Source organism: Monomorium pharaonis, chromosome 10 (genome assembly GCF_013373865.1).
Source record: "Monomorium pharaonis isolate MP-MQ-018 chromosome 10, ASM1337386v2, whole genome shotgun sequence".
Taxonomy (NCBI): Eukaryota; Metazoa; Arthropoda; class Insecta; order Hymenoptera; family Formicidae; genus Monomorium; species Monomorium pharaonis.
In genome coordinates, this window is record NC_050476.1 from 7,383,514 (window position 1) to 7,409,885 (window position 26,372).

A 26,372-nucleotide genomic window follows, 5' to 3' on the forward strand; every position below is an offset into this window, starting at 1 on the left:
TTGGGTAAAATTAAAATTTTGTGACGTTTTATATTCTTACATTACTTTGTGTATGCGGTGAGCACAGTGCATAATGATAATCTGATTAAATATGAAAAGGAAGATTGATATACGATTTCTCTGCACAACTGTGCTTCATAGTCATACCTGGCTAGGCACAAGGCCGAACGATATTGGCTATCGTGTCAAAGGATTGTTTTCACTCTCATTACTGAACCGGCCTCGACATTTTTTTATGTCTGTATCTTTTTTCCATTCAACATAAAAAAATTTATAACATAGAAATGCGATTCTTCGCGGCACGCTTCCTATATTAACGCTTTAATATAATGTATTACCTTCAACTAAAATATCCTACATAAATATGTATAATATTTCTACTCTTCTATGTACATCTAATAATTCAGACAAAATTTATTTTTCTAATTAAATAATTTATATTTTCTTGGAAACATTAAAAAGATAATTTTAGAAAATATTAAATTTAATTTTTTACAATGCAATCAATCAAGAGTCTTGTGCTACAATTTTGGTAAATTTTTATTCTTAAATGTGCTGGCGATAAAAAGGCAATTATTAATCCTTAAAAAAACATCCTATATACGTTCCATTTCTTCGTTCTTGCAAGTCACAGATTTTGTTCCTTATAAGATTTTGGATTAAAAAAGGGGCATATTATGAAATTCACAATAGAATGGATAAAATGTTTCGTTGTCGCGTTAACACGTACTTTTTTGTAATGAATATGGCCTTCTGTGGAAACAAGAAGATCGAATAAATTACATATCTCGTATAAGAGTTAATCACAACGAACGATATGTTATACACCTAATCTATGCGATCGTCGTTAGCGATCGGCAAAAGTAGATTTTCTTGGAAGGATTTTACGCAAACGGAATCCCCCGGATGACTCATTGAAACAATGTACTGGTTGAATTCGAAAATTTTTATTAAAAATGCAATTTTAGTCTACTTTCTCCTACAGAATATGAACAATGCATATAGTGCAGAAAAGTCGAGAGAAAACACGGAATGCGTGACATAAATGTATCGTTTCTTCGTTAAAATATCGTGCTAATATTTCTTTTTCATTTCACTTCATTGTTATTTCTTTTTTCCAATATTCCTTCTAATTTATTTTCAATGTTGGTGCTGTTAAAAATAATATTAAGAAGTTCATTAAAAGTGTGTCAATATCAACTTATATTAAATTACAACACATATTTTAATCAATTCTACAAAAATGATGTACAGGTTTAAGTTTGAGATGTATTGTAATATTATATACAATATATAGTTTCATATGCATAGTAAACTGTAATCACTTTTCTTTATAGAAGATAAATCTTGTATAGAGCATAATAAAATATATATGAATAAAATATATATGTATAGAGCTTCATAAATATAGAGCATATAGTATTTCTTAAAATAATTTAAAATTATAAAAATATTAATATCAAAATCAAACATAATTATAAAGAGTGCTAAAAAGAAAAACCGTTAGTATATTTTATACTCCTTTCTTTATAATTTATTTTGTATTTCAGTAGATATCACTTCAAATTTAATATTATGTTTAATCATTTGCTCGATCAGAGATGTTTTACCGAACGCAGCACCAGGAGTAAGCACTCCTCCACTGTAAAAAATATACAATAACATTATATAAATACATAAAATTAAGTTAATTTTCAACATGTAATTGTAATTATTGTTTATCAGTTGTTTATATACTGGAAAATTTTTAAACTTTTTAAACATTTTCCGAAAATGAATACAATAGACACAATAATTACATTGACATATTATCAATAAGTTACTCACTTGTCGGGGATCTTATCAATTTCGTTAAGGATTGTCATAGCTGATAAAATCACTACGATGCTAGTCATTTCATATCCGGGAGAAACGCTAGAGATTTTGGTGATTACTTTTTTATTAGACGGATCGGTATGCTTGTCGGTAGGTTTAGCCAGCTTTTCAGTCCATCCGTAAGCTACAAACGTCATATCAAAGTGCGTTGATTTGAACAATTCTATATCCGGTTTCTCACGACTTACTAAACCGTACGTAAATAGAGCAGGGTACTGCAAATATAATTGCTTTTATTTATCTTGTATTATCTATATAATTTTGATAATTGTAAATATTTTTATATGTACTTTTAGAAGCAAGTTACGACTGCATGATATTTGCGACAGGATTAATAAAGTTGCACCGAAAATGGCTAGCATCAGGAGTTCAAAAAAAGACCTAGTAATAAACGCACATTAGCAGAAATTATCTCTCATTTATATGATATTTTATATGGCATTAATATTATACTGACTTTATTGTGGCATAAAACTGAACTTGTACGGGCCTTTCTTTATATTTGTCATATAAAAATCGCTGTGTACGAAGAGCCACTGGGCGGTCGGCAGCGAAACACGGAAACCACACGGACCATCCTTTAGAAACATCGCTTCGATGCACCACACTTCTACAATAAAAGAAATTATTATAACATTACTTATCATTAGTAATAGTATAATAATACCTAATATTTATTTACTTCAGCAGTACAATTGCCAAGAAGGGGTCTTGGTTTACAGATTTCTAAACATTCATCCCTCCATCCATCCGTAATATTAAATATCCTAAAGCTATCCTATCTCATATCACCTATGTATTCTTATTCTTACTCTTATTCGTCTCTTATGACTATGTCCGACAAAACTGTACACTGTCTTTTACCATTACCTTTCCGTTTATTTTTATTACTTATCATTAGTATAACTATCTTTTTTCCTATCAATATATGAATTTTGCATAATTTCTTAACTTTGATACAAATTGACTTATATTTAACTTAATTGATAAAATGTGATTTATATAACGTACAACAGTGTATACACAATATTTAGAATATTAGTAAATACACACAATATGTGCATACCTTTTTTTTAATTTCGGCGTGAATTCGGGCAATTTGGTAGTATATAACTTTGCGCGCAATTCTCGTAATTCCATTAGGTGACACGCACTGTATAGTAGCGACTCATAAGTTCCATAACTTGCATATGGACCTTTCTTCTCAGCGTTAGTTGTCCATTTCAAGTACATTTCAATAGCATTGACTTCTCCTTCAAATTTTTGTTGTGTGAAAATAATTCCCAAATCGCTAGGAATGCAGTCAAAACCGCAAGCGCTCACTATATAAACACCAGCTTCTTTCGCTGCTTCATTATATTCCAATTGCATTTTCAATATGAACTACAAAATATTGAAAATATTAAATAATCAATTAACGTTCATTTGACTATTCAAACGTAGATTGAATTACCTGTATTTCAGCAGTGACATCAACATAATGAGTGCGAGTAGCAATGCATGCTTTGACAACTGGTTCTCCATAAAATCTGTATGGACCGCAACAGTTGATAAGTACTTTTGCTCGTTCTGCCATTTTTTTGAGAGACTCTTCATCTTTTACGTCAGCCAGAATAATAGGTATGTCCTCTGATAAGATACACATATATAATGTAATGTCAGCATGTTCATTAATAATAAACAAAATGGTTCATTATCTTCTGAAATAATTCTAATTCTTAAATATACCAATATCTGAAGCAAATTCTGTAACAACAGCGTCTAAAGCTTCCTTTCTACGACCAGCAATACCAAACCTCAGTTTCCGATCTTTGCACATATGAGTCGCATTTTTTACCACAAATTTTCCAGTAAATCCAGTGGCGCCAAATATCACTATATCTAAGCGATCATTTGCCATTTTCCTGCAATCTATATAGCAAAATAATCATTAATATCTTATAACTCGGATAGCCAAGCGTCATAAGGAAAGAAATAGTTACCTTTGGTACAAGTTGGTTTTATAAAATCGCAAAACTCTTTTACAAAATTAAAGTACACATCAAAATCTAAAGAAATACGGTCGAGTTTATATTAAAAATAAAAAAAAGAAAATTATTTCTGGAGCTGTCACTTAATGACAATATTTGCTTAGTATATAAATTCTATGGTATATGTGTACAAAATGAATCGTATTCCTCTAGGGATAATATATACGAACAATATTGTGCAATTCAAACTAAGATTAAAAGTCTAGAAAAAAAGATTAGCTTCTTTAGCTAATACGTTTATTAATACGTGTACTCTGGAAAACAATTTCTAAATCTATAAAAGAAATATATATAAAATATTGTTCATGATATGCACGAACGACTCTACATTATCGACCCCGATCAAGTTTGACGGATACTTTCAAACAAGTGCTTGCGCGAATAAGCAAAAATGCTGTTTCATACTTATTGCCATAAAAATTATTTAAAAAATCTTGGATACCATTTTTATAAAATATTTATAACATTTTTTATTAATTGTATTAACCGGCGATAAATAGGCGATATATAAATTAAGACTCATTAGAAATGAATTAAAATGCAAGTAGAGTAATACCAATCAAGATTCGATCGACACAGAATATTGTTATACAACATATAAATATTTAAATTACAAATATCGTGGACATTTCGGTCTTCGAATTTGAACCATCTTCAGCATAATATTCTAAATAATGCAATGTAATATAATCTTTATTTAGATTTAAAATATTTTATCGAAGATGGTTTAAACTCGAGAACGGAAACATTTACAATACCCAGATAACAAAATGTCTGCACAGTGACTGCACAGTGCTTGCACACGTGTCTAATAATCGTCATAGTGTGACTGCACAGCACCATGCGTCCTCCTTTGAGACTCATACCACTCGCACACGTGAGTGCCGCACGCGTGCGGGCGATAGGAGTCTCATGTGAGTGTTCTAACTGAGACTCATGTCGCTCGCATACATGCGGCACTCACGCGTGCGAGCAATATGAGCTTTGAGTGTTAAATAGTAAAATAATAAAAATAATAAACATTTTTTGAAAGAGCGAGCAAAAGAGAGAGAGAGAGGGGGGGGGGCGGGCGGGAGAGAGAGAGAGAGAGATCGTTAAATTTAATCATTGCGTTATTTTGTCCTGAAGATTCACCAAATGTAATATATTCTTACAGACTTATTATAAAATAAGAATAATGAGAACGATATTTTAATCCAATGATATCTTTATTAAGAAACGGGAAATAGCTGAATAGTTAAAAATCAAATTATTTTTCTACCATGTATTAAATTGAATTAAATTATATATTGAATATATATTACTTTGTGTTAAGAACAAAAAAGAAATACAAAATAAAGATAAATATAATATTTATATTTACAGGTACGTAACTAACAAGGGAACGGTCGGAGTTATCCCTTACCGACTTTGATATGCATTGGATATGTTGTAGAGCATCAAAAAAGTTCAGAGATCCGTATTTTTTTATCAGCTTATCTCGAGGTTTAGGGGTTGTTTTAACGCCTATAAAAAACGTATTTTTTCATTTTTAACAAATATCTTCTAAAATATGAGGTATATGAAAAAATGTTTTATACAAAAGTTTTATAGTATTTTATATACTCTTTGCAATGATGTATTCAATTCTTTAAAAAATGTCAAATTTTCATTTTTGTTTTTTCTAGGGGTTAAAACAACCCCTAAAACTCGAAATAAGCTGATAAAAAATACGGATTTTTTTTCTTTTTTGATGCTCTACAACATATCCAAGGCCAACAAAATCGGTGAGGAACAGCCTCGACCGTTCTCTTATTGTAAGTACAGATAAACAAAATAATTTCAAGAAATTATAAAGTTAATTATTGATAATGTGAAAAATATTTATCTTTTTAAACTTAGATTATTATGTATATATGTATATAAAATTAAAAGATTGTAAAATGTAAAAAAATGTCAAAATTAACAAAGTTCAATATTTCTTGAAAGCTTTACAAATTTACACATTTTACAAATTTTCTGAAAATATCAAAATTTAAGAAACTTTTAACATTATGACCATTTTGAAAATGTTTGCATTTTTTATTTCATTGAGGTTTTACACACCAGCTAAATATTAATTTTGAACATTTTTGGAATTTTTTATTATTTTTATTCTTTTTTGTATTTTTATTCTAATTACATTGTATAAATATTTTTAATTTTAATTTTATTTTAATTAGTTCTTGTAATTTCAGGATAAATATGTTTCAATTATTTACACGCAATATGTGCCGCTTGGAAAATTGTTTACAATAGTCAAAAGGAACTTATTATTTTTTCCTAATTTTTTGTCAATTTAGCAACGTTCTTTTTCGACTGTAAACTGTAAAAAAATTTCAAAGCGATGACACGTATATACTGACTCAATAATTGAAATATGAATATTCTAAAACTAAGAAAACTAATTAAAATTAAATTACAATCAAAATTATTAATCAAATAATTTTATAAAATTTTATAAAATTAAAGTAATTTTATAAAATTAAAATGCATGATAGAGAAAAAAATTATGAAAATCCCAAAAGTGTTTAAAATATTCATTTTACACACACACACACACACACACACACACACACACACACACACACACACACACACACACACACACACACACACACACACACACACACACACACACACACACACACACACACACACACACACACACACACACACACACACACAACGTGTGCGCGTGTATATGTATGTACAATATAAATAAATAATATGAATGTAATAAATATCTAAATATACCCAGCTAGTAAAATGATGCAAACTGCGCGAAGTTTGCCGCAAACTCGAGCAAACCTTTGCAACAAAATTGCGACAAGGTGTGTCCGCATTAAGCTTAGCTTTTGCTGGCAAGGCTTGTTGTAAATAGTATGACGCATATTTTATGCAAATAACAGGGTAAAATTTACTAGTAAAGCATAACAACAAATTTACAGCAAGAACAAGGCAAACCTTGCTGTACACAATATGATAGCAAATTTGTGGCAAGAATAGAGTAAATCTTGCTGTACATAGCATGATAGCAAATTTGTGGCAAAAACAAGGCAAACCTTGCTATGTACAATATGATAGCAAATTTGTGGCAAGAACAGTCGACCAAATATTGTCGAAATTTAGATCAACAAAAATGATTATTAGACTGAAATATTAGACTGATTAGTCCAATATCAAATGTGAATGGTGCAATCGTACTTGGTTCTCTGTTCTCGACGAGCCCCTTTTATTAATCCAGTAGTTAATCTTTTTCACGAGAAATGCGCCATCTCGAGATAGATAGTAAAGTCAGAAGAAGTCATAGAAATAAAGTTTAAAACCCGATAATGCAACCCTGTTATTTGCATAAAATGTGCGTCATACTATTTGCGACAAGCCTTGCCAACAAAAACTAAGCTGTTTATGGACACACCTTGTCGCAATTTTTATTGCGAAAGTATGCTCGGCAAGTTTTATTTTGTTCTTGCTACTAATTTGCCGTTATTCTGTGCTTAACAAGATTTCCTGTTTCTGCCATAAATTTATTGTCATGTCGTGTAGCAAGGTTTGTTCTGTTATTTGCTTAAATTTTGCATTTTATCGTGTCGGAACAAATCTTGTAATTTCTATAAGTAATATTTATGTACAAGTCTTTCTCTGTTATTTGCAGCATCGTGTGATGAAAACTTTTGCCGTAAATTTGCTCGAAACTTTTAGAAAATAAAGCAACAGACAATTACTTGTCATAAAATTGTTGTCAAAATTGAAACAATCCTTGCTGTAAAGCTTTCACGATATGTGATTTTAACAGGCCTGGCTAGCTGGGATAAATATCGTCAGCTAAATTAAAAAATCTTAGAACTCCATTGGACGTCTGATGGAATTATAAGATTCTTTAATTTAGTCAACGATTTATTAATATTATTAAAAAATATATATATCGTTGGCTAAATTGCTTTTATATAAACTTTATATAAAAGCAAGCCCTATATATCGATCATATGGTATATGGCTGTTCAGTGCCATTTTCTACTCCGTCACGTAATAAACAACGTGATTGCGTTGTTGCATATCACACTGTGCGGATGACATGAGTCCGTATGAATAATGTTTTCATTCTGTACTGTGATAAATACAATCATACATAAGGAAGTACAATCGTACAGTGAAATCTTTTTTTGATCACTCATATACCTCCTCATGCATGAATGCATAGTGCCACCTTCCACGCACACACACGCCATCACATCGTAAGGCAATATGATCGTGATATTGCACGCACGTGTGATAATCACACCGTGAGGATGACGTTTGCCCTCACAATTTATCTGGGTACTTATATAATTTAGACTAATATATTCAAATATATGTACATATCAATATTTTGTGTCGGCTTTTAATTGATATTATATATGCGAGCTTATATAAGCAAGATAATATTAGAATACCTCAACAATATATATACCTTGTATATTACATTTTTGCAAAAAGAAGAATAGTTTACCCCTGCAAAATTTTTACTAAAATTTAACACTGACAGTATCAAAGTTATCAATTAATTACTTATTATGAATATGAAAAAAATTGTTGTTTGTAGTATTTTTAAAACTCAGTTGGATACTTTTAGTATTAAAATTCTGTAAAGAAAATCCATCAAATAAAGCTTTTTTTAAACGATTTTTTCCAAAATGTTTGCTTAATGACTGGTAACTGTTACCATCAAATTTATTACTGTTGGTAACGATAAAATTAAACAGTCTAACAAACAAAATAGGAAGCTCAATATGAAGGCTTTTAAACAATTGTTAGCAATCTGTTGGCAACTTGTTATCTGGAAACTTACATATAACTTGATAAAAATGTTTTTTGTTAATATAAATCTTAAAAAAAAATATAAGTAAGTCCTCATTAATATATATTTATCACAAGTACTTCATTAATATTTATACATTAAATAAATACTAAATAACATGCTAAAAGCAAAACATAAGATTTAAAAGTAAAAATAATGTTACAGTCAATTTGACCTAGTATAAATCTTGCATTATAAACTGTGTCCATTGATGATGTTATACGTGTTGCATAATAATTACATAATTAACAATTAAAACTTATAATTGATTATAGAGGTCTAGCTCTAATCGCATTTTGTAACTAATTTATACACTGAAAAAAAAAAGTAATATATTCAATAAGATATGTTATTGCGAGCTGCCAATTACAGATACACTCAATACAATAATATGTGCCATTGCAATATCAACATTGTACTTGCATTAATATCAAATATTATTGTATTGAGTATTTTATGTAGTTGGCAGCCCGCAATCACATATATTATTGGCTATATTACATTTTTTTCTGTGTATCAATCCATTTTTTGGCTCAAGAACTTAGAAATTGGCAATTACGTATGTTATTTCTCCATCGCAGTACCGGCGAATCGGCGAAACAAAGCAGTACAGCGTATGTATGACGTACGGGTATATAAAATCGATCATAGTGCAAGTACTATGTAAGATACAAATTATAAACTTACATGAAAGTAATCGAAGCAAATTAGCCGAATAAGTCGAGTTTCTCTCGAAAAAGTGTATCTTCCCACAAACTGATCGTAGGCTCGTCCGCAAACGTGTATGGCCCGATAGGTATCGACAAGACTGTCGACCGTCGACAAAAATGGCATGGATATATAACTGGAAGAAATAATGCGCTGGAGAGGGGCATACGACCAAGCCAATTGAAAGCTCAATTGCCATCATTCTCGTAAGAAATGTCATTTTGTAAATAAGTCTTTAGGCATGAGTCTTAACAGCAATAAAATTTCTGTTGCTGTTCAAGTAACTTGACAAAGATATCAAATATCTATTCTAAACACAAAAAAATACATTGTTTATTAATACAAATTTGTACGAATATGTTGATTTGTTTCCTAATTGCACTGTCGATCCAAATAGGATGTTAACAAGAGCATCACCAATAATAAAATCTGCAAATGGCAATTACACAAATAATAAATATATATGTATTAAATTTTCCAATATACGTTTCAATATATAAAAATTTCCTATTCTATGTTCTTGCATACAAGACACGGTAACGCAGTTACCAATTTACCGCTTTTCCATAAGAACTGATATCATGTATCGCATTTATGAAACGTAAAGTAAACGACGTCCACGTTTGTAAATAGCACATGGGTTTGCGACTTTCTATACCAAACAAGATCCACGCTGTCAGTTTCCAATGTTTTCGCATTAACCAAATAGCGACATAACATTGGTGGTTTAAAATTAGAAAAAATTACGCGGAGGGGGTGCAGGAGGAAGGGCTTCGCCCCTCTCCCGCCCACGTTTTCTTTATACCTTATAACTTTATAACTTTTCACAAATTTCATTCCATATTAATCAGAAAACAATGGCACATTAAAAAATTATTTTTTGTTTATAACTTTTTTTTTGGACTTCCTCTGACAAAAAATTGTTATTTACATTACTTTTTAACCATAAGAAGCCACTACAAAAAATTTAAGCCCATTTGGAGGTGGAGCCGTAGTTCGGAAGAATTATCATTATAAATAATTCGTGAAAACTTTTCGTGTTAATAACTTTTTAATAAATTCCGAGCGCGGCTTAAAACCTCCACAACATTACTCAGGGTGATGACCTGGATAAAATATGTAAAGGACATTGAAATTGGAGGTGGCTTATAACATGCATAATTACCTTAAAATTGAAAAGTGTATGGAAGTAAAAGATGACCTTACCCAGATCTGCCGTCTCTTATATCTCTTCCATCTGTGGGTAACCAACGATCACCTTCTCTACTACTATATAAATGCCCCATATTGTACCCGTCTCTCCTAATTGTCGTCCCTGCTTAAACTTAATCTACCTCTGTCTCTATCTCTATCTCTGTCACGATCTCTATCTCTTTTTGTATCTTTATGTTTCGATTCTTTCTGTTCTTTATGTCGCGATATGTCTGCGCTATTAGCAGTACTCGATGTGGAATTTGTTGTTGATGTTATAGGCGTAATCGTGATAGCACCGATAGTAACCGTGGACGTGATATTGTTAATGAGAGCAGAAATAGACGAAAGGTGTTTCTTACTTTGTGAACTGCTATTCGAGTTCTCTTCGATATCATCAACTTTACGTTTTGTTATTCTGCTGTCTTTATGACTGCTGTCAGCTTGTTGCTTATCGAAATGTTTCTCGTGAGATGACTTTTCATTGTGTTTCTGCTGAATATAAGGAAAGAGTAATATTGATCATAATTTGGTTCATTTTTTAATGCTAAATAAAAATTAATAATATAAGTAATGATATAAATGATTAAATAAGCACTTGATAAATTAAAAAAATGTAAAAAAAATAACAATGTATAGTACCTTTGCAGTACTAGAATCGTCTTCTTTTTTGTCGGGACTAGATGTGGCACCGCCGTTGCTGTCGCCACCTTGTTTTACCAGATTCTTATACATTCTATAAAGTTTCTTTGCTTTGAAGTTTGTAAATTTGGAAGCGAAGTACCAAAGATTGCCTTTCCATTCGCTAACTTGTTCGGCGGTTTTATATTCCGCCAGACACGTGTTGATATGGTTTCCGATTTGAAAGAGACATCGACGCGCGCGAGCAACTCGCTCTTCCTCGCTCAGGGACATATCTGGAGTATCTAGGGCTTTTAACGCTTTCTTTACTGGCCTCATCTTCTCTTTACACTATATAATAAAATAGTACGTTAACAATTTTTAATTTTATTTTTACTTATGCACAATTTGTATATTTAATCATTATAAACTTTCCAACAATACATCTTAACTGTCCAGAAAAGTACTGTTAAATTTTTGAAACAATGCACTTGTTTGTTTGAGTGAAATTGATAAGATAAAAAAACTTTACAATAATCGAAATAATACAACACGTAAGTGTGGTAAATGTGTACTAGTGATATAACATGAATTTCAAATTGTTGTATTTAGTTATCTAAGGGTGGTACAATAGTGAAAAATGTTTATTCTTAATTTCTAAAAAAATTATTTCAGTAATGAAGGTAGTACTTTAGCCAAATTTTTTTATATATTCATTATTAACTTTAGACAATATACAGCAAAAAAAAGAGGCAACAAAATGGTCATTTGAATATTTTTCTTTACTTGAATCCGTGTGCCACTTATGCTGGGCCTGAGCAAAGAAACTCCTTTAAAAAAAATGTAATAAAAAATCTGTTTATATACGTTGTATGAAAATACTATCAGCTTGAAACAGCGCGACCAAAGAAAATTGATATCAAGACAAAATTACGAAATTATATTAATCTTCTATTTTTGGTTTATATTAGTTAAGCGACTTATTAAAACCATTTACTGATACTGCTATTTTTAGTTTTTATTTCTTATATGTTTTGAGATAGATTTGTATGTAACAAAGAATAATATTAAGCCCACTTTATACAATTTATAATCCATGTTTTACAAAATCAAAATACAATTTTATTTATAATATTTCGTAAATTATAAATGCCTAAAAGCAATCATAAATTTTACTGTTGTTGCATTAAGAATTTCTATTGATATTTGATAGCGCTTGATAGTTATTTCTAGTGTTAGAGAAAACAGATCTGTACCCCGTTGAAGAGATGGAAATCCATAGAAATCCCCATACATGTGAATAACCATCTGGATTTCCATCTCATCTTTTCAACGGGGTAGTTACTCGGGAAAAAATTTTTCATATAAAAACATAAATATATATATAATATGTCCATATATGTTTATACTAGTTTTTTTCCTTTTGTGAAATTTTTATTTGGCATAAAAAAATAAGTCATACCGAAAGGACAAAAACTATTTAAAAATATTTTTGCATCGCTTTTTTTTAGAAAAAGCTAGGTAGAAAAAAAGCTAGGTATAAAAAAATAAGAAAAAATTATCCATATATAATCATATATATTCTATGAAACAAAAATATATATGATTATATATAATCATTTTTTTCTCATTTCTTTTCAAATTTACCTTCTTGTAAAAAAAAAAGTGCAAAAATGATCTTTTTAATTAGTTTATCTTTTCAATATAATTATTTCATATCAAACAGAAAATTTATAAACAAAATAAACTAGTATAAACAGACATATTTTGTTTTTACAAAAACAAATTTTTTCGGATAGAATTAAAATTTTGTGACGTTTTATATTCTTACATTACATTATGTATGCGGTGAGCACAGTGCATAATGATAATCTGATTAAATATGCGAAAAGGAAGATTCATATACGATTTCTCTGCACAACTGTGCCTTATAGGCTACGTTTCGATATTCTCTGCCAGTACTGAAAATCTATAGTTTACGTCACATACACTGTAGAATTTCAGTACTGACAATGAATATCAAAACGCAGCCATAGTCATACCTGGCTAGGCACAAGGCCGAACGATATTTATTATCGTGTCAAAGGATTTCCACTCTCAATAATGAAACGCGTATTACTCTTCTATGTACATCTAACAATTTGGAAGAAATTAATTTTTCTAATTAAATAATTTATATTTTCCTGGAAACATTAAAAAGATAATTTTAGAAAATATTAAATAATTCTTTACAACGCAATCAATCAAGAGTCCTGCCTTCCAATTTTGTTCAATTTTTTTTCTTAAATCTTATTAATCCTTAAAAAACATCTTATACACGTTCCATTTCTTCGTTCTTGCAAGTCACAGATTTTGTTCCTTATAAAATTTTGGATTAAAAAAAGGGAATATCGTGAAATTCACAATAGAATGGATAAAATGTTTCGTTGACGCGTTAACTCACACTTTTTGCAATGAATGCCTTCTGTGGAAACACGAAATCGAATAAATTACATATCTCGTATAAGAGTTAATCACAACGAACGATATGTTATACACCTAATCTATGCGATCGTCGTTAGCGATCGGCAAAAGTAGATTTTCTTGGAAGGATTTTACGCAAACGGAATCCCCCGGATGACCCATTGAAACAATGTACTGGTTAAATTCGAAAATTTTTATTAAAAATGCAATTTTAGTCTACTTTCTTCATGAATATGAACAATTCATACATAGCGCAGAAAAGTTATCGAGAGAAAACACGTAATTACACGCACAATGCGTGACATAATTGTATCGTTTCTTCGTTAAAATATCGTGCTAATATTTCTTTTTCATTTCACTTCACTATTATTTCTTTTTTCCAATATTCCTTCTAATTTATTTCAATGTTTATGTTGTTAAAAATAACATTAAGAAGTTCATTAAAAGTGTGTCAATATCAACTTATATTAAATTACATCACATATTTTAATCAATTCTTCAAAAATGATGTACAGGTTTAAGTTTGAGATGTATTGTAATATTATATACAATATATAGAGTTTCATATACATAGTAAACTGTAATCACTTTTCTTTATAGAAGATAAATACAGACCGAAAGTAGATGTTCAAAATGATAACTTTTCTTCTTTATTTATAAAAATAAGCAACTGCATATTATTAAACACAAAAATAATACTCTGAAACAAGGTCAAATAGGAAACATGTTTACATGAATTTTTGTATACTATTGTTTACTGTCCCCTATTTGCTGATGAAGTAAAGTCTACTCTTTAAGAAACATTTTATGTCTTAAAACTTTCATTTTTGTAATAATTAATAACATGTAATAAATAAATTTTATTAAATTATAATACTTATACATTTTTCTTATAAACATTTTTTCAAAATACTATTAATATCAATATCTGAAATATATACAAGATGTCCTAAAACATGTGGTAGAGATGAACAATAAAAGTCTTCTATCATTTTGCGATATTTGCAAAAATTATTGAGTCATTCAATGTTAAGCTCATACTAATAAGAGCGCAAAGAGAGGCAGGCTCGGGTCGCCTAAGTTGTAGCACAGCTTAGTTAGACCTAATCCCTTCTACCTTTTTACGTTGACCCACATTTTTTAGGACACCCTGTATGTATAGAGCGTAATAAAATATATATGAATAAAATATATATGTATAGAGCTTCATAAATATAGAGCGTATAGTATTTCTGAAAATTATTTAAAATTATAAAAATATTAATATCAAAATCAAACATAATTATAAAGAGTGCTAAAAAGAAAGACGTTAGTATATTTTATACTTCTTTCTTTATAATTTATTTTGTATTTCAGTAGATATCACTTCAAATTTAATATTATGTTTAATCATTTGCTCGATCAGAGATGTTTTACCGAACGCAGCACCAGGAGTAAGCACTCCTCCGCTGTAAAAAATATACAATAACATTATATAAATACATAAAATTAAGTTAATTTTTAATATGTAATTGTAATTATTGTTTATTAGTTGTTTATACTGGAAAATTTTTAAATTTTTTAAACATTTTCCGAAAATGAATACAATAGACACAATAATTACATTGACATATTATCAATGAGTTACTCACTTGTCGGGAATCTTATCAATTTCGTTAAGGATTGTCATAGCTGATAAAATCATTACGATGCTAGTCATTTCATATCCGGGAGAAACGCTAGAGATTTTGGTGATTACTTTTTTATTTGGCGGATCGGTATGCTTGTCGGTAGGTTTAGCCAGCTTTTCAGTCCATCCGTAAGCTACAAACGTCATATCAAAGTGCGTTGATTTGAACAATTCTATATCCGGTTTCTCACGACTTACTAAACCGTACGTAAATAGAGCAGGGTGCTGCAAATATAATTGCTTTTATTTATCTTGTATTATCTATATAATTTTGATAATTGTAAATATTTTTATATGTACTTTCAGAAGCAAGTTACGACTGCATGATATTTGAGACAGGATTAATAAAGTTGCACCGAAAATGGCTAGCATCAGGAGTTCAAAAAAAGACCTAGTAATAAACGCACATTAGCAGAAATTATCTCTCATTTATATGATATTTCATATGGCATTGATATTATACTGACTTTATTGTGGCATAAAACTGAACTTGTGCGGGCCTTTCTTTATATTTGTCATATAAAAATCGCTGTGTACGAAGAGCCACTGGGCGGTCGGCAGCGAAACACGGAAACCACACGGACCATCCTTTAGAAACATCACTTCGATGCACCACACTTCTACAATAAAAGAAATTATTATAACACTACATATCATTAGTAATAGTATAATAATAATATTTATTCACTTCAGCAGTACAATTGCCAAGAAGGGGACTTGGTTTACAGATTTCTAAACATTCATCTCTCTATCCATCCGTAATACTAAATATCCTAAAGCTATCCTATCTTATATCACCTATGTATTCTTATTCTTACTCTTATTTATCTCTTATGACTGTCCGACAAAACTGTACACTGTCTTTTACCATTACCTTTCCGTTTACTTTTATTACTTATCATTAGTATAACTATCTTTTTTCCTATCAATATATAAATTTTGCATAATTTCTTAACTTTGACACAAATTGACTTATATTTAACTTAATTGATTAAATGTGATTTATATAACGTACAACAGTGTACACACAATCTTAAAATATTAGTAAATACACACAATATGTGCATACCTTTTTTTTAATTTCGGCGTGAATTCGGGCAATTTGGTAGTATATAACTTTGCACGTAATTCTCGTAATTCCATTAGGTGACACGCACTATATAGTAGCGACTCATAAGTTCCATAATTTGCATATGGACCTTTCTTCTCAGCGTTAGTTGTCCATTTCAAGTACATTTCAATAGCATTGACTTCTCCTTCAAATTTTTGTTGTGTGAAAATAATTCCCAAATCGCTAGGAATGCAGTCAAAACCGCAAGCGCTCAATATATAAACACCAGCTTCTTTCGCTGCTTCATTATATTCCAATTGCATTTTCAATATGAACTACAAAATATTGAAAATATTAAATGATCAATTAACGTTCATTTGACTATTCAAACGTAGATTGAATTACCTGTATTTCAGCAGTGACATCAACATAATGAGTGCGAGTAGCAATGCATGCTTTGACAACTGGTTCTCCATAAAATCTGTATGGACCGCAACAGTTGATAAGTACTTTTGCTCGTTCTGTCATTTTTTTGAGAGACTCTTCATCTTTTACGTCAGCCAGAATAATAGGTATGTCCTCTGATAAGATACACATATATAATGTAATGTCAGCATGTTTATTAATAATAAACAAAATGGTTCATTATCTTCTGGAATAATTCTAATTCTTAAATATACCAATATCTGAAGCAAATTCTGTAACAACAGCGTCTAAAGCTTCCTTTCTACGACCAGCAATACCAAACCTCAGTTTCCTATCTTTGCAAATATGAGTCGCATTTTTTACCACAAATTTTCCAGTAAATCCAGTGGCGCCAAATATCACTATATCTAAGCGATCATTTGCCATTTTTTTGCAATCTACAACAAAATAATCATTAATATCTTATAACTCAGATAGCCAAGCGTCATAAGAAAAGAAATAATTACTTTTGGTACAAGTTGGTTTTATAGAATCGCAAAACTCTTTTACAAAATTAAAGTACACATTAAAATCTGAAGAAATACGGTCGAGTTTATATTAAAAATTAAAAAAAGGAAATTATTTCTGGAGCTGTTACTTGATGACAATATTTGCTTAGTATATAAATTCTATGGTATATGTGTACAAAATGAATCGTTTCAGATAACAAATTGTGAGAGCTCACGTCACCCTCACGGTGTGATTATCACATGTGCGTGCAATACCACAATCATATTGCCCTCACGATGTGATGGCGACATGTGTGTATGCGTGGAAGGTGGCAATATGCAGTCATGCATAAGAAGATATATGAGTGATCAAAAAAAGATTTTACTGTACGATTGTATTTCCTTATGTATGATTGTATTTATCACAGTACAGAATAAAAACATTATTCATACGGACTTATGTCATCCGCACAGTGTGATATTCACACGTGTATGCAACAACGCAATCATGTTGTGTTTATTACTAGTCCAGGCAATAAAGACATAAAAATGGCTTTATCTTGCAAAAGGTCAAGGAAACTTTATACTTGGCATAGTTTTTAGGTTTAGCATACTATTTAATACTCTGAGTTTTTGACCTTGAAACGTTGCCGCTCGCGCCGCCATATTGAAAAAATAGAGCAAAAAAATCACTTTTTTACGAATATCTCGTTTCCGGTGTGAGATACGTGAAAAATAGTTATTATAAAAAATGTAAAGTATAAAATTCTCTACATTTTATGTTGTAACATTTGTTTTCTCAGATCAATAGTTTCCGAGATACAATGCGATAAAGTGGAGTATTTTTTCCAATTTGTCAGAAAATTTCAATTTCCTCTGAAAATTTAAGTTAGTTATCAAATATTTTTTATTTTTTACTTTTTTTTGCACCACCGTGGAGGTAAAGTAAAAGACGCGTTTTTTTTTATGTGGTTTCCCCAATAGGCTTAATCCACAATGCACTGTCTCAAAGAATAGAAGATCAGCGTTTTAATCTTTTCAATCTTTTAAATGAACCCGGTTGATCGAGATTGATTGGTTCAGCCTGAGAATTCTCTTCGTCTTCTTCTTCAATCTTACCTTTATCGTCTCCCATTTCGTTGGTGAAAAATTCATTGATTTCAAGAGTTTTTTCATCATCATTATGATCGTCTTCATTATCAAAGTCTGAGAGTACTTCTAGGACGTTTTCATACGATACTCCATTACAAAAAGCATATATAATAGAGCACTTTAAACCCATCTTCCTACATCCGCATGCTTGTCCACATTCTTCTTTGCAGTTGCATGAGATGAATTTCAATCTCAAATAGCACTGGGTGTTCCAAGGACGTCCATTTTAAGTCCAATTCAGGTCCACATGTCCATGGACATAAAATGGACATGCATAGGATGTTCATTATTTGAATTAAAACGGATGTTCTATTCAGAACGTTTTATGCTGGATATCTGATTTATGTCCGCACTTGGATCTTACTTTTATATAATTTATCTTTATTTTTATTATATAATCTAAAAGAAATATTGTAAATTATATATATATTATTTACAATAATTCTAATTAACATTAATTTATAAATAATAATAAATTATATTATTTTTAATTTTCAAAAGGTTTATTTTAATTGTTCTACTTTTAGATATAATATGAAATAATATGAAATAATACGTATTATTTTTTTATTTATTATTAACACTATTAATTATTGGTATTTTTTTAAATGTTTGTTATAATACATTATTATTTCTTTTTCGTTTTTTATCGTTTTGTTTTTTTTATTTTCGTTTTTTTTCTTTTTTATTATCGTTTCTTTTTCTTTTTCGTTTTTTTTTTCCGTTTCTTTTTCCGACCAAAAGAGGGACACAGCAATTGAGCTGGATCAAGCGCTGCCTCTGTCTATACTAAGCAGAAGCATAATGGGCGCTAGACAATGAAAAAAATTGACCCGGATCATGTCTCCTCTTTGTCTTTCTGCCGGACACTTTTCAAGAGCTTTTTGCAGGAAATGCACAGTCCATGCTTTATGTCGATGATTTTTACAAAATGTGGATTAACTCACTATTGCAGCAAGCCCTTTAATTGAAAAAGGCCCAAAAGAAATAATCAAATCATAATAGGTCCAAAATTTGGTTTATTTCGAACTTTCTATAAGTTGCGTTTCCATTCCCATTCTTCTGCATTTTTTGATCTGCCGTACCATAATTGAACTTGATAATAGATCTGAAGCAAATGGTATTGTGCGGCATCACTTGTAGGCGGTAGGGACATTAAATTCAATTTACTTTTTGTAATAGATTTCACGAAACATTGATAGCGGAGAGTATCTAAAGCGATGTTATCATCAAAATTGCTGTAAAATGCGGTCAAGAATTTTTCGCCACTCGAGATGATATCTTTACGATCTGCATTTTCATTCTTTAACACTTGGATAATTTTGTTTAATATAATGATTCATACTTTTCGATCAGCTTTAAAAATTTTATTTTTCCTTGATTGAGAATTGCAGATGTGGTATCGCAACCACTGAATGCAGAAATAAGATATTGTCCGCAGCTATATCCCCATATCGTAAAAATTCGAGGAGAGTATATTTTTTCCACTATTTTTCCTTTGCCGGATTTTCGAAAATATACATTTTTATGATGTCTTGCCAGCGCTGTCAAAAGAACCAGGAGATCTATATCTTCCCCTACAACGAAAACAGAATCATATGATGGAGACAAATTGATCGCTGTGTTGATAAAATGTATATTTTCGAAAACCCGGCAAAGGAAAAATAGTGGAAAAAATATACTCCTCGAAGCTTACGATATGGAGATATAGCTGCGGACAATATCTTATTTCTGCATGCATTCAATGGTTGCAATACCACATCTGCAATTTTCAATCAAGGAAAAATAAAATTTTTTAAGATGAGCGAAAAGTACAAATCATTAAACGAAATTATTCAAGTGTTCAAGAATGAAATGCAGATCGTAAAGACAGCATCTCGGGTGGCGAAAAATTCTTGACCGCATTTTACAGCAATTTTGATGATAACATCGCTTTAGATACTCTCCGCTATCAATGTTTCGTGAAATCTATTACAAAAAGTAAATTGAATTTAATGTCCCTACCGCCTACAAGTGATGCCGCACAATACCATTTGCTTCAGACCTATTATCAAGTTCAATTATGGTACGGCAGATCAAAAAATGCAGAAGAATGCCGATGGAAACGCAGTAAAATTGGCCTTACTCCAATAACAACTATGAAAGATCTAGTTCCTCAAGTACTATTGAAATTCATTCAATTTCATGCAAATGCAAAAAAGGATGTGAACAAGCATACGGATGTAGGAAGATAGATTTAAAGTGCTCTATTATATGTGCTTTTTGTAATGGAGTATCGTGTCAAAACGTCCTAGAAGTACTCTCAGACTTCGATGATGATAATGATGATGAGGAAACTCTTGAAATCAATCAATTTTTCACCAACAAAATGGGAGATGATAAAGATAAAATCGAAGAAGAAGAAGAAGAAGAGAATTCTCAGGCTGAACCAATCGATCCCGATCAACCGAGTCCATCTAAAAGATTGAAAAGATTAAAACGATGATTTTCTATTCCTTGGGACAGTGCATTGTGGATTAGGCGGGGAAACCATATAGAAAAAAACACGCCTTTTACTTTACCTCCACGGTGGTGCGGAAAAAAGTAAAAAATAAAAAATATTTAATAACTAACTTAAATTTCCAGAGGAAAGTGAAATATTCTGACAAATTGGAAAAAATACTCCACTTTATCGCATTGTATCTCGGAAACTATTGATCTGAGAAAACAAATGTTACAACATAAAATGTAGAAAATTTTATACTTTACATTTTTTATAATAACTATTTTTCACGTATCTCACACCGGAAACGAGATATTCGTCAAAAAGTGATTTTTTGCTTCATTTTTTCAATATGGCGACGCGAGCGACAACGTTTCAAGGTCAAAAACTCAGAGTATTAAATAGTATGCTAAACCTAAGAACTATGCCAAGTATAAAGTTTCCTTGACCTTTTGCAAGATAAAACTACCTATTGCCTGGACTATACGTGACGGGGTAGAAAATGGCAATGAGCAGCCATATATGTTCGATATATAGGGCTTGCTTTTATATAAAGTTTATATACATATATATACATATATATAATATATGTATAAACCTTATATAAAAGCAATTTTGCCAACGATATATATATATATTTTAATAATATTAATATATAATATTACTAAATTAAAAAACCTCATAATTCCATCGGACGTCCGATGGAGTTCTAAGTTTTTTTAATTTAGCTGACGATATTTATATTTAGATATTTATTACATTCATATTATTTATTTATATTATACATACATACGCGCGCGCACGGTGTGTGTGTGTGTGTGTGTGTGTGTGTGTGTGTGTGTGTGTGTGTGTGTGTGTGTGTGTGTGTGTGTGTGTGTGTGTGTGTGTGTGTGTGTGTGTAAAATAAACATTCTGAACACTTTTGGGATTTTCATAATTTTTTTCTCTTTATGCATGTTAATTTTATAAAATTACGTTTAATTAATAATTTTCATTGTAATTTAATTTTAATTAGTTTTTTTAGTTTTAGAATATTCATATTTCAATTACTGAGTCAGTATATACGTGTGATCGCTTTGAAATTTTTTTACAGTTTACAGTCGAAAAAGAACGTTGCTAAATTGACAAAAAATTAGAAAAAAATAATAAGTTCCTTTTGACTATAGCAAAAAATTTTCAAAATAGCACATATTGCGTGTAAATAATTGAAACATATTTATCCTAAAATTACAAGAACTAAAATAAAATTAAAATTAAAATTATTCATAAAATGTAATTAGAATAAAAATATAAAAAAGAATAAAAATAATAAAAAATTTCAAAAATATTCAAAATTAATATTTAGCTAGTGTGTAAAATCTCAATAAAATAAAAAATGTAAACATCTTCAAAATGGTCATAATGTTAAAAGTTTTTTAAATTTTGATATTTTCAGAAAATTTGTAAAATGTGTAAATGTGTAAAGCTTTCAAGAAATATTAAACTTTGTTTTTTAACAATTGTTAGCAATCTGCTAACAAGGTTTTTAAACAATTGTTAGCAATCTGTTGGCAACTTGTTATCTGGAAATTTACATTTACTTACATTTAACTTGATAAAAATATTTTTTGTTAATATAAATCTTATAAAAAATATAAGTTGGTCCTCATTAATATATATTTATCACAAGTACTTCATTAATATTTAGACATTAAATAAATACTAAATAACATGCTAAAAGCAAAACGTAAGATTTAAAAGTAAAAATAATGTTACAGTCAATTTGACCTAGTATAAATCTTGCATTATAAACTTTGTCCATTGATGATGTTATACGTGTTGCACAATAATTAGATAATTAACAATTAAAAATTATAATCGATTATAGAGGTCTAGCTCTAACCGCATTTTGTAACTAATTTATACACTGAAAAAAAAGTAATATATTCAATAAGATATGTTATTGCGAGCTGCCAATTACAGATATACTCAATACAATAATATGTGCCATTGCAGTATCAACATTGTACTTGAATTAATATCAAATATTATTGTATTGAGTATTTTATGTAGTTGGCAGCCCGCAATCAAATATGTTATTGGCTATATTACATTTTTTTCTGTGTATCAGTCTATTTTTTGGCATACTCAAGAACTTAGGAATTGGCAATTACGTATGTTATTTCTCCGTCGCAGAACCGACGAATCGGCGAAACAAAGCAATACAGCGTATGTATGACGTACGGGTCATACATACGCTGATACATAAGATACAAATTATAAACTTACATGAAAGTAATCGAAGCAAATTAGCCGAATAAGTCGAGTTTCTCTCGAAAAAGAGTGTCTTCCCACAAAGTGATCGTAGGCTCGTCCGCAAACGTGTGTGGCCCGATGGGTATCGACAAGACTGTTGACCGTCGACAAAAATGGCATGGCTATATAACTGGAAAAAATAATGCGCTGGAGAGGGACATACGACCGCGCCGATTGAAAGCTCAACTGCCATCAATCTGGTAGAAAATGTCATTTTGTAAATAAGTCTTTAGGCATGAGTCTTAACAGCAATAAAATTTCTGTTCCTGTTCAAGTAATTTGACAAAGATATCAAATATCTATTCTAAACACAAAAAAATTAGATTTGTTTATTAGTACAAATTTGTACGAATACGTTGATTTGTTTCCTAATTGCACTGTCGATCCAAATAGGATGTTAACAAGAGCATCACCAATAATAAAATCTGCAAATGGCAATTACACAAGTAATAAATATATTTATATTAAGTTTTCCAATATACGTTTCAATATTCTTGCATACAAGACATGGTAACGCAGTTGCCAATTTACCGCTTTTCCATAAAAACTGATATCATGTATCGTATTTATGAAACGTAAAGTAAACGACGTTCATGCTTGTAAGTAGCACATCCGGGTTTGCGACTTTCTACACCAAACAAGATCCACACTGTCAGTTTCCAATGTTTTCGCATTAACCAAAAAAAAAAATAGTGACATAAAATTGGTGGTTTAGAGTTAGGAAAAAGGAAGCAAAATATTAAAGATTGCCTTTTCATTCTCTAACTTGTTCGGCAGTTTTATATTTCGCCAGACATGTGTTGATATGGTTTCCGATTTGAAAGAGACATCGATGCGCGCGAGCAACTCGCTCTTCCTCGCTCAAAGACATATCTGGAGTATCTATAAGGCTTTTAACGCTTTCTTTACTGGCCTCATCTTCTCTGTTCATTATATAATAAAATAGTACGTTAACAATTTATTATATTTTTCCTTATGCACAATTTATATATTTAATCATTATAAACTTTACAATACATCTTAACTATCCAGAAAAGTACTGTTGAATTTTGGAACGATGCACTCGTTTGAGTGAAATAATTGATAAAATAAAAAGTTTACAATAATCGAAATAATACAACACGTAAGTGTGGTAAATGTGTACTAGTGATATAACATGAATATTTCAAATTGTTGTATTTAGTTATCTAAAGTGGTATAATAGTGAAAAATGTTTATTCTTAATTTCTAAAAAAATTATTTCAGTAATGAAGGTAGTACTTTAGCCAAATTTTTTTAATATTCATTATTAACTTTAGACGATATACAGCTAAAAAAAGAAGGCAACAAAATGGTCATTTGAATATTTTTCGTTACTTGAACCCGTGTGCCACTTGTGCCGGGCGTGAGCAGAGAAACTCCTTTAAGAAAAATGTAATAAAAAATCTGTTTATATACGTTGTATGAAAATACTATCAGCTTAAAACAGCGCGACCAAAGAAAATTGATATCAAGACAAAATTACGAAATTATATTAATCTTCTATACTTGGTTTATATTATGCAAGCGACCTATTAAAACCATTTACTGATACTGCTATTTTTAGTTTTTATGTCTTGAATGTTTCGAGATAGTTTTGTATATAACAAAGAATAATATTAAGCCCACTTTACACAATTTATAATCCATGTTTTACAAAATCAAGATACAATTTTATTTATAATATGTCGTAAATTATAAATGTCTGATGAAATCATAAATTTTACTGTCGTTGCATTAAGAATTTCTTTTGATATTTGATAGCACTTGATAGTTATTTCTATCTAGCGTTAGATGAAACAGATCTGTACCCCGTTGAAGAGATGGAAATCCATAGAAATCCACATAAATGTGGATAACAATCTGGATTTCCATCTCATCTTTTCAACGGGGTAGCTACCCGCAAAGGAAAAATTTTTCATATAAAAACATAAATATATATATAATATGTCCATATATGTTTATACTAGTTTCTTTCTTTTCGTAAAATTTTTATTTGGTATAAAAAAATAAGTCATACCGAAAAGACAAAAACTATTTAAAAATATTTTCGCATTGCCTTTTTTTACAAAAAACTAAGTACAAAAAAATAAGAAAAAATTATCTATATATAATCATGTATATTCTATGAAACAAAAATAGATATAATTATATATAACTTTTTTTTTCTCATTTCTTTTCAAATTTACCTTTTTGTAAAATAAAAAACAATACAAAAATAATCTTTTTAATTAGTTTGTCTTTTCAATATAATTATTTCATATTAAACAGAATATTTATAAACAAAATAAAGTAGTATAAACAGACATATTTTGTTTTTATAAAAAAAATTTTTTTCAGGTAGAATTAAAATTTTATAACGTTTTATATTCTTACATTACATTGTGTATGCGGTGAGCACAGTGCATAATGATAATCTAATTAAATGTGTGAAAAAGAAGATTCATATACGATTTCTCTGCACAACTGTACTTCATAGTCATACCTGGCTAGGCACAAAGCCGAGCGATATTGACTTTGTATCAAAGGATTGTTTTCACTCTCAATGCTCTAGTTTACACCGAGCACTTGGTACGCGTATCAAGTAGTGAATTTAAGCTGATCAGCCAATGATTAAACACATTCACTAGTTATTTACTATTTGATACGCGTACCAAGGGCTCGGTGTAAACTAGGTCAATAATGAAACGCGTATTACTCTTCTATGTACATCTAACAATTTGAAAAAAATTAATTTTTCTAATTAAATAATTTATATTTTCCTGGAAACATTAAAAAGATAATTTTAGAAAATATTAAATAATTCCTTACAATGCAATCAATCAAGAGTCCTGTCCTACAATTTTGTTCAATTTTTTTTCTTAAATCTTATTAATCCTTAAAAAAACATCCTATACACGTTCCATTTCTTCGTTCTTGCAAGTCACAGATTTTGTTCCTTATAAAATTTTGGATTAAAAAAAGGGAATATCGTGAAATTCACAATAGAATGGATAAAATGTTTCGTTGACGCGTTAACTCACACTTTTTGCAATGAATGCCTTC

The 26,372-nt window shown here is 30.0% G+C and overlaps 3 protein-coding genes across 3 annotated transcripts; all 3 read right to left on the minus strand.

Moving 5' to 3' along the window:
* Window positions 1–1,507: 1,507 nt before the first annotated feature.
* On the minus strand, window positions 1,508–10,006 carry LOC118647598 (saccharopine dehydrogenase-like oxidoreductase). Its single transcript, XM_036292792.1, has 8 exons — window positions 9,451–10,006; window positions 3,604–3,786; window positions 3,329–3,504; window positions 2,942–3,258; window positions 2,333–2,485; window positions 2,166–2,256; window positions 1,828–2,090; window positions 1,508–1,642 (listed from the first exon to the last, which is right to left on the minus strand). Exons 1-8 carry the CDS (start codon window positions 9,689–9,691, stop codon window positions 1,528–1,530), a joined length of 1,539 nt encoding a protein of 512 aa, XP_036148685.1. The 5' UTR covers window positions 9,692–10,006; the 3' UTR covers window positions 1,508–1,527.
* A 341-nt stretch (window positions 10,007–10,347) lies between these two features.
* Window positions 10,348–11,923, minus strand: LOC118647600 (chromodomain-helicase-DNA-binding protein 1-like). Its single transcript, XM_036292794.1, has 2 exons — window positions 11,305–11,923; window positions 10,348–11,157 (listed from the first exon to the last, which is right to left on the minus strand). The coding sequence occupies exons 1-2, from the start codon at window positions 11,620–11,622 to the stop codon at window positions 10,774–10,776; spliced, it is 702 nt and encodes a 233-aa protein (XP_036148687.1). The 5' UTR covers window positions 11,623–11,923; the 3' UTR covers window positions 10,348–10,773.
* Window positions 11,924–14,186: 2,263 nt separating this feature from the next.
* On the minus strand, window positions 14,187–24,165 carry LOC118647601 (saccharopine dehydrogenase-like oxidoreductase). The gene is made up of 8 exons (XM_036292795.1): window positions 23,283–24,165; window positions 17,147–17,329; window positions 16,872–17,047; window positions 16,485–16,801; window positions 15,883–16,035; window positions 15,716–15,806; window positions 15,378–15,640; window positions 14,187–15,194 (listed from the first exon to the last, which is right to left on the minus strand). The coding sequence occupies exons 1-8, from the start codon at window positions 23,521–23,523 to the stop codon at window positions 15,080–15,082; spliced, it is 1,539 nt and encodes a 512-aa protein (XP_036148688.1). The 5' UTR covers window positions 23,524–24,165; the 3' UTR covers window positions 14,187–15,079.
* Window positions 24,166–26,372: the final 2,207 nt, after the last annotated feature.